At 50.7% G+C, this 14,436-nt stretch overlaps 1 protein-coding gene across 1 annotated transcript in view; it reads right to left on the bottom strand.

Annotated features, from left to right (window-relative positions):
* The window catches only part of LOC124021463 (E3 ubiquitin-protein ligase RNF216-like), a gene marked incomplete at its 3' end in the record, with an annotated part of 69,419 nt that overhangs the window by 29,369 nt on the left and 25,614 nt on the right, over positions 1 to 14,436 (bottom strand). The window contains exons 4-8 of the mRNA XM_046336660.1: positions 13,391 to 13,552; positions 11,566 to 11,674; positions 7,391 to 7,527; positions 960 to 1,010; positions 337 to 474 (exon numbers count right to left, since the gene is read on the bottom strand). Coding sequence (XP_046192616.1) covers positions 337 to 474; positions 960 to 1,010; positions 7,391 to 7,527; positions 11,566 to 11,674; positions 13,391 to 13,552 — 597 coding nt within the window. The remainder of the gene's footprint in view (positions 1 to 336; positions 475 to 959; positions 1,011 to 7,390; positions 7,528 to 11,565; positions 11,675 to 13,390; positions 13,553 to 14,436) is intronic.

The following is a 14,436-nucleotide window of genomic DNA, read 5'->3' as shown; positions in this document are numbered from 1 at the left end:
CACAGCTGAGAGAGGACTGGAACACAGAGACACCCTGTTAACACCTAAACCACACAGCTGAGAGAGGACTGGAACACAGAGACACCCTGTTAACACCTAAACCACACAGCTGAGAGAGGACTGGAACACAGAGACACCCTGTTAACACCTAAACCACACAGCTGAGAGAGGACTGGAACACAGAGACACCCTGTTAACACCTAAACCACACAGCTGAGAGAGGACTGGAACACAGAGACACCCTGTTAACACCTAAACCACACAGCTGAGAGAGGACTGGAACACAGAGACACCCTGTTAACACCTAAACCACACAGCGTACCCACCCCCACATACCTGTCCCGACCCGAACACGGCCTCCTCGGCATATTTAACCAGACATTCTTTACAGAAGAGATGTCCATCTGAACACTGGGTCATCTTCTCGAAGGCAAAGTCCCCACAGCAACACCCACACTCTATCAGCTGTCCGTCCTACAGAGAGAGAGAGAGAGAGAGAGAGAGAGAGAGATGTTCACTACACAACACAACACCCACACTCAGCTGTCAGTCCTACAGAGAGAGAAAGAGAGACAGAGAGAGAGAGAGAGAGAGAGAGAGAGAAGTGAGAGGTAGAGAGAGAGGAAGTGAGAGGTAGAGAGAGAGGAAGTGAGAGGTAGAGAGAGAGGAAGTGAGAGGTAGAGAGAGAGGAAGTGAGAGGTAGAGAGAGAGGAAGTGAGAGGTAGAGAGAGAGGAAGTGAGAGAGACAGAGAGAGAGTAAGTGAGAGAGACAGAGAGAGAGGAAGTGAGAGAGACAGAGAGAGGAAGTGAGAGGTAGAGAGAGAGGAAGTGAGAGGTAGAGAGAGAGGAAGTGAGAGGTAGAGAGAGAGGAAGTGAGAGAGACAGAGAGAGGAAGTGAGAGGTAGAGAGAGAGGAAGTGAGAGGTAGAGAGAGAGGAAGTGGTGTTTGGGTAGATGTACCTTCTCATACTCCTCCTCATTAACCTGCAGAGCCAGCAGGAAGTCTTCATGCTGCACAGAGAGAACATCATGATCATCAGTTAAATAACAGACCCTGAGAGAGAGAGTGTGTGTGTCCAGTGAGAGTGTGTGTGTGTTCAGTGAGAGTGTGTGTGTGTCCAGTGAGAGTGTGTGTGTGTCCAGTGAGAGTGTGTGTGTGTCCAGTGAGAGTGTGTGTGTGTCCAGTGAGAGAGAGTGTGTGTGTCCAGTGAGAGAGAGTGTGTGTGTCCAGTGAGAGTGAGTGTGTGTGTCCAGTGAGAGTGTGTGTGTGTGTGTGTCCAGTGAGAGTGTGTGTGTGTGTGTCCAGTGAGAGTGTGTGTGTGTGTGTCCAGTGAGAGTGTGTGTGTGTGTGTGTCCAGTGAGAGTGTGTGTGTGTGTGTCCAGTGAGAGTGTGTGTGTGTGTGTCCAGTGAGAGTGTGTGTGTGTGTGTCCAGTGAGAGTGTGTGTGTGTGTCCAGTGAGAGTGTGTGTGTGTGTCCAGTGAGAGTGTGTGTGTGTGTCCAGTGAGAGTGTGTGTGTGTGTGTCCAGTGAGAGTGTGTGTGTGTGTGTCCAGTGAGAGTGTGTGTGTGTGTGTCCAGTGAGAGTGTGTGTGTGTGCGTCCAGTGAGAGTGTGTGTGTGTGCGTCCAGTGAGAGTGTGTGCGTCCAGTGAGAGTGTGTGCGTTCAGTGAGAGTGTGTGTGTTCAGTGAGAGTGTGTGTGTTCAGTGAGAGTGTGTGTGTTCAGTGAGAGTGTGTGTGTTCAGTGAGAGTGTGTGTGTTCAGTGAGAGTGTGTGTGTTCAGTGAGAGTGTGTGTGTTCAGTGAGAGTGTGTGTGTGTCCAGTGAGAGAGAGTGTGTGTGTTCAGTGAGAGAGAGTGTGTGTGTCCAGTGAGAGTGTGTGTGTGTCCAGTGAGAGTGTGTGTGTGTCCAGTGAGAGTGTGTGTGTCCAGTGAGAGTGTGTGTGTCCAGTGAGAGTGTGTGTGTCCAGTGAGAGTGTGTGTGTGTGTGTCCAGTGAGAGTGTGTGTGTCCAGTGAGAGTGTGTGTGTCCAGTGAGAGTGTGTGTGTGTCCAGTGAGAGTGTGTGTGTGTCCAGTGAGAGTGTGTGTGTGTGTCCAGTGAGAGTGTGTGTGTGTCCAGTGAGAGTGTGTGTGTGTCCAGTGAGAGTGTGTGTGTGTTCAGTGAGAGTGTGTGTGTCCAGTGAGAGTGTGTGTGTGTGTCCAGTGAGAGTGTGTGTGTGTCCAGTGAGAGAGAGTGTGTGTGTCCAGTGAGAGAGAGTGTGTGTGTCCAGTGAGAGAGAGTGTGTGTGTCCAGTGAGAGTGTGTGTGTGTCCAGTGAGAGTGTGTGTGTGTCCAGTGAGAGAGAGTGTGTGTGTCCAGTGAGAGTGTGTGTGTCCAGTGAGAGTGTGTGTGTGTCCAGTGAGAGTGTGTGTGTGTGTCCAGTGAGAGTGTGTGTGTGTCCAGTGAGAGTGTGTGTGTGTTCAGTGTGTGTGTGTCCAGTGAGAGTGTGTGTGTATGTTCAGTGAGTGTATGTGTGTGTCCAGTGAGAGTGTGTGTGTTCAGTGAGTGTGTGTGTGTTCAGTGAGTGTGTGTGTGTTCAGAGAGAGTGTGTGTGTTCAGAGAGAGTGTGTGTGTTCAGAGAGAGTGTGTGTGTTCAGAGAGAGTGTGTGTGTTCAGTGAGAGAGTGTGTGTTCAGTGAGAGAGTGTGTGTGTTCAGAGAGAGTGTGTGTGTTCAGAGAGAGTGTGTGTGTTCAGAGAGAGTGTGTGTGTTCAGAGAGAGTGTGTGTGTTCAGAGAGAGAGTGTGTGTGTTCAGAGAGAGTGTGTGTGTGTTCAGTGAGAGTGTGTGTGTGTTCAGAGAGAGTGTGTGTGTTCAGAGAGAGTGTGTGTGTTCAGAGAGAGTGTGTGTGTCCAGTGAGAGTGTGTGTGTGTGCGTCCAGTGAGAGTGTGTGTGTGTGCGTCCAGTGAGAGTGTGTGTGTGTGCGTCCAGTGAGAGTGTGTGTGTGTGCGTCCAGTGAGAGTGTGTGTGTGTGCGTCCAGTGAGAGTGTGTGTGTGTGCGTCCAGTGAGAGTGTGTGCGTCCAGTGAGTGTGTGTGCGTCCAGTGAGTGTGTGTGCGTCCAGTGAGTGTGTGTGTGTCCAGTGAGAGTGTGTGTGTGTCCAGTGAGAGTGTGTGTGTGTGTCCAGTGAGAGTGTGTGTGTCCAGAGAGAGTGTGTGTGTGTTCAGTGTGTGTGTGTGTTCAGTGAGAGTGTGTGTGTGTTCAGAGAGTGTGTGTGTGTTCAGTGAGTGTGTGTGTGTTCAGTGAGAGTGTGTGTGTTCAGTGAGAGTGTGTGTGTTCAGTGAGAGTGTGTGTGTGTTCAGTGAGAGTGTGTGTGTGTTCAGAGAGAGTGTGTGTGTGTTCAGAGAGAGTGTGTGTGTTCAGAGAGAGTGTGTGTGTTCAGAGAGAGTGTGTGTGTTCAGAGAGAGTGTGTGTGTTCAGAGAGAGTGTGTGTGTTCAGAGAGAGTGTGTGTGTTCAGAGAGAGTGTGTGTGTTCAGAGAGAGTGTGTGTGTTCAGTGAGAGTGTGTGTGTTCAGTGAGAGTGTGTGTGTTCAGTGAGAGTGTGTGTGTGTTCAGAGAGAGTGTGTGTGTGTTCAGAGAGAGTGTGTGTGTTCAGAGAGAGTGTGTGTGTTCAGAGAGAGTGTGTGTTCAGAGAGAGTGTGTGTTCAGAGAGAGTGTGTGTGTTCAGAGAGAGTGTGTGTGTTCAGAGAGAGTGTGTGTGTTCAGAGAGAGTGTGTGTGTTCAGAGAGAGTGTGTGTGTTCAGAGAGAGTGTGTGTGTTCAGAGAGAGTGTGTGTGTTCAGAGAGAGTGTGTGTGTTCAGAGAGAGTGTGTGTGTTCAGAGAGAGTGTGTGTGTTCAGAGAGAGTGTGTGTGTTCAGAGAGAGTGTGTGTGTCCAGTGAGAGTGTGTGTGTGTGTGTCCAGTGAGAGTGTGTGTGTGTGCGTCCAGTGAGAGTGTGTGTGTGTGCGTCCAGTGAGAGTGTGTGTGTGTGCGTCCAGTGAGAGTGTGTGTGTTCAGTGAGAGTGTGTGTGTTCAGTGAGAGTGTGTGTGTCCAGTGAGAGTGTGTGTGTGTCCAGTGAGAGTGTGTGTGTGTCCAGTGAGAGTGTGTGTGTGTCCAGTGAGAGAGAGTGTGTGTGTTCAGTGAGAGTGTGTGTGTGTCCAGTGAGAGTGTGTGTGTCCAGTGAGAGTGTGTGTGTGTTCAGTGAGAGTGTGTGTGTGTTCAGTGAGAGTGTGTGTGTGTCCAGTGAGAGTGTGTGTGTGTCCAGTGAGAGTGTGTGTGTGTCCAGTGAGAGAGAGTGTGTGTGTCCAGTGAGAGAGTGTGTGTGTGTCCAGTGAGAGTGTGTGTGTGTCCAGTGAGAGTGTGTGTGTGTCCAGTGAGAGTGTGTGTGTGTGTGTCCAGTGAGAGTGTGTGTGTGTGTGTCCAGTGAGAGTGTGTGTGTGTGTGTCCAGTGAGAGTGTGTGTGTGTGTGTCCAGTGAGAGTGTGTGTGTGTGTGTCCAGTGAGAGTGTGTGTGTGTGTCCAGTGAGAGTGTGTGTGTGTGTGTCCAGTGAGAGTGTGTGTGTGTGTGTCCAGTGAGAGTGTGTGTGTGTGTGTCCAGTGAGAGTGTGTGTGTGTGTGTGTCCAGTGAGAGTGTGTGTGTGTGTGTCCAGTGAGAGTGTGTGTGTGTGTGTCCAGTGAGAGTGTGTGTGTGTGTGTCCAGTGAGAGTGTGTGTGTGTGTGTCCAGTGAGAGTGTGTGTGTGTGCGTCCAGTGAGAGTGTGTGTGTTCAGTGAGAGTGTGTGTGTTCAGTGAGAGTGAGTGTGTGTCCAGTGAGAGTGTGTGTGTGTCCAGTGAGAGAGAGTGTGTGTGTTCAGTGAGAGAGAGTGTGTGTGTCCAGTGAGAGTGTGTGTGTGTCCAGTGAGAGTGTGTGTGTGTCCAGTGAGAGTGTGTGTGTCCAGTGAGAGTGTGTGTGTCCAGTGAGAGTGTGTGTGTGTCCAGTGAGAGTGTGTGTGTGTCCAGTGAGAGTGTGTGTGTGTCCAGTGAGAGTGTGTGTGTCCAGTGAGAGTGTGTGTGTCCAGTGAGAGTGTGTGTGTCCAGTGAGAGTGTGTGTGTGTCCAGTGAGAGTGTGTGTGTGTCCAGTGAGAGTGTGTGTGTGTGTCCAGTGAGAGTGTGTGTGTGTCCAGTGAGAGTGTGTGTGTGTCCAGAGAGAGTGTGTGTGTGTCCAGAGAGAGTGTGTGTGTGTCCAGAGAGAGTGTGTGTGTGTTCAGTGTGTGTGTGTCCAGTGAGAGTGTGTGTGTGTTCAGTGTGTGTGTGTCCAGTGAGAGTGTGTGTGTATGTTCAGTGAGTGTATGTGTGTGTCCAGTGAGAGAGTGTGTGTGTTCAGTGAGTGTGTGTGTGTTCAGTGAGTGTGTGTGTGTTCAGTGAGTGTGTGTGTGTTCAGTGAGTGTGTGTGTGTTCAGAGAGAGTGTGTGTGTTCAGAGAGAGTGTGTGTGTTCAGAGAGAGTGTGTGTGTTCAGAGAGAGTGTGTGTGTTCAGAGAGAGTGTGTGTGTTCAGTGAGAGAGTGTGTGTGTTCAGTGAGAGAGTGTGTGTGTTCAGAGAGAGTGTGTGTGTTCAGAGAGAGTGTGTGTGTTCAGAGAGAGTGTGTGTGTTCAGAGAGAGTGTGTGTGTTCAGAGAGAGTGTGTGTGTTCAGAGAGAGAGTGTGTGTGTTCAGAGAGAGTGTGTGTGTTCAGTGAGAGTGTGTGTGTGTTCAGAGAGAGTGTGTGTGTTCAGAGAGAGTGTGTGTGTTCAGAGAGAGTGTGTGCGTCCAGTGAGAGTGTGTGTGTGTGCGTCCAGTGAGAGTGTGTGTGTGTGCGTCCAGTGAGAGTGTGTGTGTGTGCGTCCAGTGAGAGTGTGTGTGTGTGCGTCCAGTGAGAGTGTGTGTGTGTGTGTCCAGTGAGTGTGTGTGTGTCCAGTGAGTGTGTGTGTGTCCAGTGAGAGTGTGTGTGTGTCCAGTGAGAGTGTGTGTGTGTGTCCAGTGAGAGTGTGTGTGTGTCCAGAGAGAGTGTGTGTGTGTTCAGTGTGTGTGTGTGTTCAGTGTGTGTGTGTTCAGTGAGAGTGTGTGTGTGTTCAGAGAGTGTGTGTGTGTTCAGTGAGTGTGTGTGTGTTCAGTGAGAGTGTGTGTGTTCAGTGAGAGTGTGTGTGTTCAGTGAGAGTGTGTGTGTGTTCAGAGAGAGTGTGTGTGTTCAGAGAGAGTGTGTGTTCAGAGAGAGTGTGTGTTCAGAGAGAGTGTGTGTGTTCAGAGAGAGTGTGTGTGTTCAGAGAGAGTGTGTGTGTTCAGAGAGAGTGTGTGTGTTCAGTGAGAGTGTGTGTGTTCAGTGAGAGTGTGTGTGTTCAGAGAGAGTGTGTGTGTTCAGAGAGAGTGTGTGTGTTCAGAGAGAGTGTGTGTGTTCAGAGAGAGTGTGTGTGTTCAGAGAGAGTGTGTGTGTCCAGTGAGAGTGTGTGTGTGTGTCCAGTGAGAGTGTGTGTGTGCGTCCAGTGAGAGTGTGTGTGTGTGCGTCCAGTGAGAGTGTGTGTGTGTGCGTCCAGTGAGTGTGTGTGTGTTCAGTGAGAGTGTGTGTGTTCAGTGAGAGTGTGTGTGTTCAGTGAGAGTGTGTGTGTGTCCAGTGAGAGTGTGTGTGTGTCCAGTGAGAGAGAGTGTGTGTGTCCAGTGAGAGAGAGTGTGTGTGTCCAGTGAGAGTGTGTGTGTTCAGTGAGAGTGTGTGTGTGTCCAGTGAGAGTGTGTGTGTGTCCAGTGAGAGTGTGTGTGTCCAGTGAGAGTGTGTGTGTCCAGTGAGAGTGTGTGTGTGTCCAGTGAGAGTGTGTGTGTGTCCAGTGAGAGTGTGTGTGTGTGTCCAGTGAGAGTGTGTGTGTGTCCAGTGAGAGTGTGTGTGTGTGTCCAGTGAGAGTGTGTATGTTCAGTGAGTGTGTGTGTATGTTCAGTGAGTGTGTGTGTGTTCAGTGAGAGTGTGTGTGTGTTCAGAGAGAGTGTGTGTGTGTTCAGAGAGAGTGTGTGTGTTCAGAGAGAGTGTGTGTGTTCAGAGAGAGTGTGTGTGTTCAGAGAGAGTGTGTGTGTTCAGAGAGAGTGTGTGTGTTCAGAGAGAGTGTGTGTGTCCAGTGAGAGTGTGTGTGTCCAGTGAGAGTGTGTGTGTGTCCAGTGAGAGTGTGTGTGTGTCCAGTGAGAGTGTGTGTGTGTCCAGAGAGAGTGTGTGTGTGTCCAGAGAGAGTGTGTGTGTGTTCAGTGAGTGTGTGTGTGTGTTCAGTGAGAGTGTGTGTGTGTGTGTGTGTGTGTGTGTGTGTGTGTGTGTGTGTGTGTGTGTGTGTGTGTGTGTGTGTGTGTGTGTGTGTGTGTGTGTGTTCAGTGAGTGTGTGTGTGTGTGTGTGTGTGTACCTCAGCATGCTCCTTGGCTTTCTGCTGATAGAAGGTGATCTCCCTCTGTAGCGAGGGGTCCAGAGCCGCTCCGTACGTCCTGCAGCCGCGACGGTTCTTCTCCAGGAAGTACATCCTCCTCTCCAACTTCACCGAACCTGACAGAAGAAGAGAGATACAGGGTTAGGGGTCAACTGGACCTGATAGAGAGAGATACAGGGTTAGGGGTCAACTGGACCTGATAGAGAGAGATACAGGGTTAGGGGTCAACTGGACCTGATAGAGAGAGATACAGGGTTAGGGGTCAACTGGACCTGATAGAGAGAGATACAGGGTTAGGAGTCAACTGGACCTGATAGAGAGAGATACAGGGTTAGGGGTCAACTGGACCTGATAGAGAGAGATACAGGGTTAGGGGTCAACTGGACCTGATAGAGAGAGATACAGGGTTAGGGGTCAACTGGACCTGATAGAGAGAGATACAGGGTTAGGGGTCAACTGGACCTGATAGAGAGAGATACAGGGTTAGGGGTCAACTGGACCTGATAGAGAGAGATACAGGGTTCGGGGTCAACTGGACCTGATAGAGAGAGATACAGGGTTAGGGGTCAACTGGACCTGATAGAGAGAGATACAGGGTTAGGGGTCAACTGGACCTGATAGAGAGAGATACAGGGTTAGGGGTTAACTGGACCTGATAGAGAGAGAGATACAGGGTTAGGGGTCAACTGGACCTGATAGAGAAAGATACAGGGTTAGGGGTCAACTGGACCTGATAGGGAGAGATACAGGGTTAGGGGTCAACTGGACCTGATAGAGAGAGATACAGGGTTAGGGGTCAACTGGACCTGATAGAGAGAGATACAGGGTTAGGGGTCAACTGGACCTGATAGAGAGAGATACAGGGTTAGGGGTCAACTGGACCTGATAGAGAGAGATACAGGGTTAGGGGTTAACTGGACCTGATAGAGAGAGAGATACAGAGTTAGGGGTCAACTGGACCTGATAGAGAAAGATACAGGGTTAGGGGTCAACTGGACCTGATAGGGAGAGATACAGGGTTAGGGGTCAACTGGACCTGATAGAGAGAGATACAGGGTTAGGGGTCAACTGGACCTGATAGAGAGAGATACAGGGTTAGGGGTCAACTGGACCTGATAGAGAGAGATACAGGGTTAGGGGTCAACTGGACCTGATAGAGAGAGATACAGGGTTAGGGGTCAACTGGACCTGATAGAGAGAGATACAGGGTTAGGGGTCAACTGGACCTGATAGAGAGAGATACAGGGTTAGGGGTCAACTGGACCTGATAGAGAGAGATACAGGGTTAGGGGTCAACTGGACCTGATAGAGAGAGATACAGGGTTAGGGGTCAACTGGACCTGATAGAGAGAGATACAGGGTTCGGGGTCAACTGGACCTGATAGAGAGAGATACAGGGTTAGGGGTCAACTGGACCTGATAGAGAGAGATACAGGGTTAGGGGTCAACTGGACCTGATAGAGAGAGATACGGGGTTAGGGGTCAACTGGACCTGATAGAGAGAGATACAGGGTTAGGGGTCAACTGGACCTGATAGAGAGAGATACAGGGTTAGGGGTCAACTGGACCTGATAGAGAGAGATACAGGGTTCGGGGTCAACTGGACCTGATAGAGAGAGATACAGGGTTAGGGGTCAACTGGACCTGATAGAGAGAGATACAGGGTTAGGGGTCAACTGGACCTGATAGAGAGAGATACAGGGTCAACTGGACCTGATAGAGAAAGATACAGGGTCAACTGGACCTGATAGAGAGAGATACAGGGTTAGGGGTCAACTGGACCTGATAGAGAGAGATACAGGGTTAGGGGTCAACTGGACCTGATAGAGAGAGATACAGGGTTAGGGGTCAACTGGACCTGATAGAGAGAGATACAGGGTTAGGGGTCAACTGGACCTGATAGAGAGAGATACAGGGTTAGGGGTCAACTGGACCTGATAGAGAGAGATACAGGGTTAGGGGTCAACTGGACCTGATAGAGAGAGATACAGGGTTAGGGGTCAACTGGACCTGATAGAGAGAGATACAGGGTTAGGGGTCAACTGGACCTGATAGAGAGAGATACAGGGTTAGGGGTCAACTGGACCTGATAGAGAGAGATACAGGGTTAGGGGTCAACTGGACCTGATAGAGAGAGATACAGGGTCAACTGGACCTGATAGAGAGAGATACAGGGTTAGGGGTTAACTGGACCTGATAGAGAGAGATACAGGGTCAACTGGACCTGATAGAGAGAGATACAGGGTCAACTGGACCTGATAGAGAGAGATACAGGGTTAGGGGTCAACTGGACCTGATAGAGAGAGATACAGGGTTAGGGGTCAACTGGACCTGATAGAGAGAGATACAGGGTTAGGGGTCAACTGGACCTGATAGAGAGATACAGGGTTAGATGTCAACTGGACCTGATAGAGAGAGATACAGGGTTAGGGGTCAACTGGACCTGATAGAGAGAGATACAGGGTTAGGGGTCAACTGGACCTGATAGAGAGAGATACAGGGTTAGGGGTCAACTGGACCTGATAGAGAGAGATACAGGGTTAGGGGTCAACTGGACCTGATAGAGAGAGATACAGGGTTAGGGGTCAACTGGACCTGATAGATAGAGATACAGGGTTAGGGGTCAACTGGACCTGATAGAGATACAGGGTTAGGGGTTAACTGGACCTGATAGAGAGAGATACAGGGTTAGGGGTCAACTGGACCTGATAGAGAGAGATACAGGGTTAGGGGTCAACTGGACCTGATAGAGATACAGGGTTAGGGGTCAACTGGACCTGATAGAGAGAGATACAGGGTTAGGGGTCAACTGGACCTGAGAGAGAGAGATATAGGGTTAGGGGTCAACTGGACCTGATAGAGAGAGATACAGGGTTAGGGGTCAACTGGACCTGATAGAGATACAGGGTTAGGGGTCAACTGGACCTGATAGAGATACAGGGTTAGGGGTTAACTGGACCTGATAGAGAGAGATACAGGGTTAGGGGTCAACTGGACCTGATAGAGAGAGATACAGGGTTAGGGGTCAACTGGACCTGATAGAGAGAGATACAGGGTTAGGGGTCAACTGGACCTGATAGAGAGAGATACAGGGTTAGGGGTTAACTGGACCTGATAGAGAGAGATACAGGGTTAGGGGTCAACTGGACCTGATAGAGAGAGATACAGGGTTAGGGGTCAACTGGACCTGATAGAGAGAGATACAGGGTTAGGGGTCAACTGGACCTGATAGAGAGAGATACAGGTTTAGGGGTTAACTGGACCTGATAGAGAGAGATACAGGGTTAGGGGTCAACTGGACCTGATAGAGAGAGATACAGGGTTAAGGGTTTATGTGTAGTGTGTAGGGTGTAGGGTGTAGTGTGTAGTGTGTAGTGTGTAGTGTGTAGGGTGTAGTGTGTAGTGTGTAATTCACCATGCTGATACTTGAAGTCTATATAGCAGCGTTCTGTAGGGTGTAGGGTGTAGTGTGTAGGGTGTAGTGTGTAGGGTGTAGTGTGTAGGGTGTAGTGTGTAATTCACCATGCTGATACTTGAAGTCTATATAGCAGCGTTCTGCAGGGTGTAGGGTGTAGTGTGTACTGTATAGTGTGTAGGGTGTAGTGTGTAGTGTGTAGGGTGTAGTATGTAGTGTGTAGGGTGTAGTGTGTAGTGTGTAGGGTGTAATTCACCATGCTGATACTTGAAGTCTATATAGCAGCGTTCTGTAGGGTGTAGGGTGTAGTGTGTAGTGTGTAGGGTGTAGTGTGTAGGGTGTAATTCACCATGCTGATACTTGAAGTCTATATAGCAGCGTTCTGCAGTCTGTCTCCTGGGTGTAGTGTGTAGGGTGTAGTGTGTAGTGTGTAGGGTGTAGTGTGTAATTCACCATGCTGATACTTGAAGTCTATATAGCAGCGTTCTGCAGGGTGTAGGGTGTAGTGTGTAGGGTGTAGGGTGTAGTGTGTAATTCACCATGCTGATACTTGAAGTCTATATAGCAGCGTTCTGCAGGGTGTAGGGTGTAGTGTGTACTGTATAGTGTGTAGGGTGTAGTGTGTAGTGTGTAGGGTGTAATTCACCATGCTGATACTTGAAGTCTATATAGCAGCGTTCTGCAGTGTGTAGGGTGTAGGGTGTAGTGTGTAGGGTGTAGGGTGTAGTGTGTAATTCACCATGCTGATACTTGAAGTCTATATAGCAGCGTTCTGCAGTCTGTCTCCTGGGTCGTCTCTTCTCTAACGACTCAGAGTCTTGAAACTGCTTCACCGCTTCACATAAGGCCTGAAACACACAGAGAGACACCGAGTGAGGCCTGAAACACACAGAGAGACACCGTGTGAGGCCTGAAACACACAGAGAGACACCGAGTGAGGCCTGAAACACACAGAGAGACACAGAGTGAGGCCTGAAACACACAGAGAGACACCGAGTGAGGCCTGAAACACACAGAGAGACACCGTGTGAGGCCTGAAACACACAGAGAGACACCGAGTGAGGCCTGAAACACACAGAGAGACACCGTGTGAGGCCTGAAACACACAGAGAGACACCGAGTGAGGCCTGAAACACACAGAGAGACGCTGTGTGAGGCCTGAAACACACAGAGAGACAGCGAGTGAGGCCTGAAACACACAGAGAGACAGCGAGTGAGGCCTGAAACACACAGAGAGACGCTGAGTGAGGCCTGAAACACACAGAGAGAGAGAGACAGCGAGTGAGGCCTGAAACACACAGAGAGACGCCGAGTGAGGCCTGAAACACACAGAGAGACGCCGAGTGAGGCCTGAAACACACAGAGAGACGCCGAGTGAGGCCTGAAACACACAGAGAGACAGCGAGTGAGGCCTGAAACACACAGAGAGACGCTGAGTGAGGCCTGAAACACACAGAGAGAGAGAGACAGCGAGTGAGGCCTGAAACACACAGAGAGACGCCGAGTGAGGCCTGAAACACACAGAGAGAGACACCGAGTGAGGCCTGAAACACACAGAGAGACGCCGAGTGAGGCCTGAAACACACAGAGAGAGACACCGAGTGAGGCCTGAAACACACAGAGAGACAGCGAGTGAGGCCTGAAACACACAGAGAGAGAGAGACGCCGAGTGAGGCCTGAAACACACAGAGAGACAGCGAGTGAGGCCTGAAACACACAGAGAGAGAGAGACGCCGAGTGAGGCCTGAAACACACAGAGAGACAGCGAGTGAGGCCTGAAACACACAGAGAGACGCCGAGTGAGGCCTGAAACACACAGAGAGACACCGAGTGAGGCCTGAAACACACAGAGAGACAGCGAGTGAGGCCTGAAACACACAGAGACAGCGAGTGAGTCCTGAAACACACAGAGAGACGCTGAGTGAGGCCTGAAACACACAGAGAGACAGCGAGTGAGGCCTGAAACACACAGAGAGAGAGAGACAGCGAGTGAGGCCTGAAACACACAGAGAGAGAGAGACAGCGAGTGAGGCCTGAAACACACAGAGAGAGAGAGACAGCGAGTGAGGCCTGAAACACACAGAGAGACAGCGAGTGAGTCCTGAAACACACAGAGAGACGCTGTGTGAGGCCTGAAACACACAGAGAGAGAGAGACGCTGTGTGAGGCCTGAAACACACAGAGAGAGAGAGACGCTGTGTGAGGCCTGAAACACACAGAGAGAGAGAGACGCTGTGTGAGGCCTGAAACACACAGAGAGAGAGAGACGCTGTGTGAGGCCTGAAACACACAGAGAGAGACAGCGAGTGAGGCCTGAAACACACAGAGAGACAGCGAGTGAGTCCTGAAACACACAGAGAGACGCTGAGTGAGGCCTGAAACACACAGAGAGACAGCGAGTGAGTCCTGAAACACACAGAGAGATGCTGAGTGAGGCCTGAAACACACAGAGAGACAGCGAGTGAGGCCTGAAACACACAGAGAGACAGCGAGTGAGGCCTGAAACACACAGAGAGATGCTGAGTGAGGCCTGAAACACACAGACAGACAGACGCCGAGCGTACCTTGCGTGTGATTGCGTAGTGCCCCTTCATGGCGTTGAGGCTCCATTTGATGTCCTGACAGGAAATCATCCTGAAGTCTCCCATCAAGAGGTCAGCTGCCTGCATCGCCGCCTCAGAACCCACCTGACCTAACGACCCGTAGTCAAACAGGTCCTCTACAGACTACAGAGAGAGAGAGAGACAGGGATAACACTAGGGACGGGGGCGTTTAGAGAGACAGGGCTAACACTAGGGACGGGGGCGTTTAGAGGACTAACACTAGGGACAGGGGCGTTCAGAGAGACAGGACTAACACTAGGGACGGGGGGCGTTTAGAGAGACAGGGATAACACTAGGGACAGGGGGCGTTTAGAGAGACAGGGCTAACACTAGGGACAGGGGTGTTCAGAGGACTAACACTAGGGACAGGGGCGTTCAGAGAGACAGGACTAACACTAGGGACAGGGGCGTTTAGAGGACTAACACTAGGGATGGGGGGCGTTTAGAGAGACAGGACTAACACTAGGGACAGGGGCGTTTAGAGAGACAGGACTAACACTAGGGACGGGGCGTTTAGAGAGACAGGACTAACACTAGGGACAGGGGGCGTTTAGAGAGACAGGGATAACACTAGGGACAGGGGCGTTTAGAGAGACAGGACTAACACTAGGGACAGGGGGGTTTAGAGAGACAGGGATAACACTAGGGACAGGGGTGTTTAGAGACAGGACTAACACTAGGGACGGGGGTGTTTAGAGAGACAGGACTAACACTAGGGACAGGGGTGTTTAGAGGACTAACACTAGGGACAGGGGCGTTTAGAGGGCTAACACTAGGGACAGGGGTGTTTAGAGGACTAACACTAGGGACAGGGGTGTTTAGAGAGACAGGGATAACACAAGGGACAGGGGTGTTTAGAGAGACAGGACTAACACTAGGGACAGGGGTGTTTAGAGAGACAGGACTAACACTAGGGATGGGGGGGCGTTTAGAGGACTAACACTAGGGACGGGGGCGTTTAGAGGACTAACACTAGGGACAGGGGTGTTTAGAGAGACAGGACTAAC

The sequence above is a fragment of the Oncorhynchus gorbuscha genome, unplaced genomic scaffold, assembly GCF_021184085.1.
Source record: "Oncorhynchus gorbuscha isolate QuinsamMale2020 ecotype Even-year unplaced genomic scaffold, OgorEven_v1.0 Un_scaffold_1120, whole genome shotgun sequence".
NCBI lineage: Eukaryota > Metazoa > Chordata > Actinopteri > Salmoniformes > Salmonidae > Oncorhynchus > Oncorhynchus gorbuscha.
Note: the sequence above shows the minus strand (reverse complement) of the source record. Positions and strands in the feature narration are given on the sequence as shown.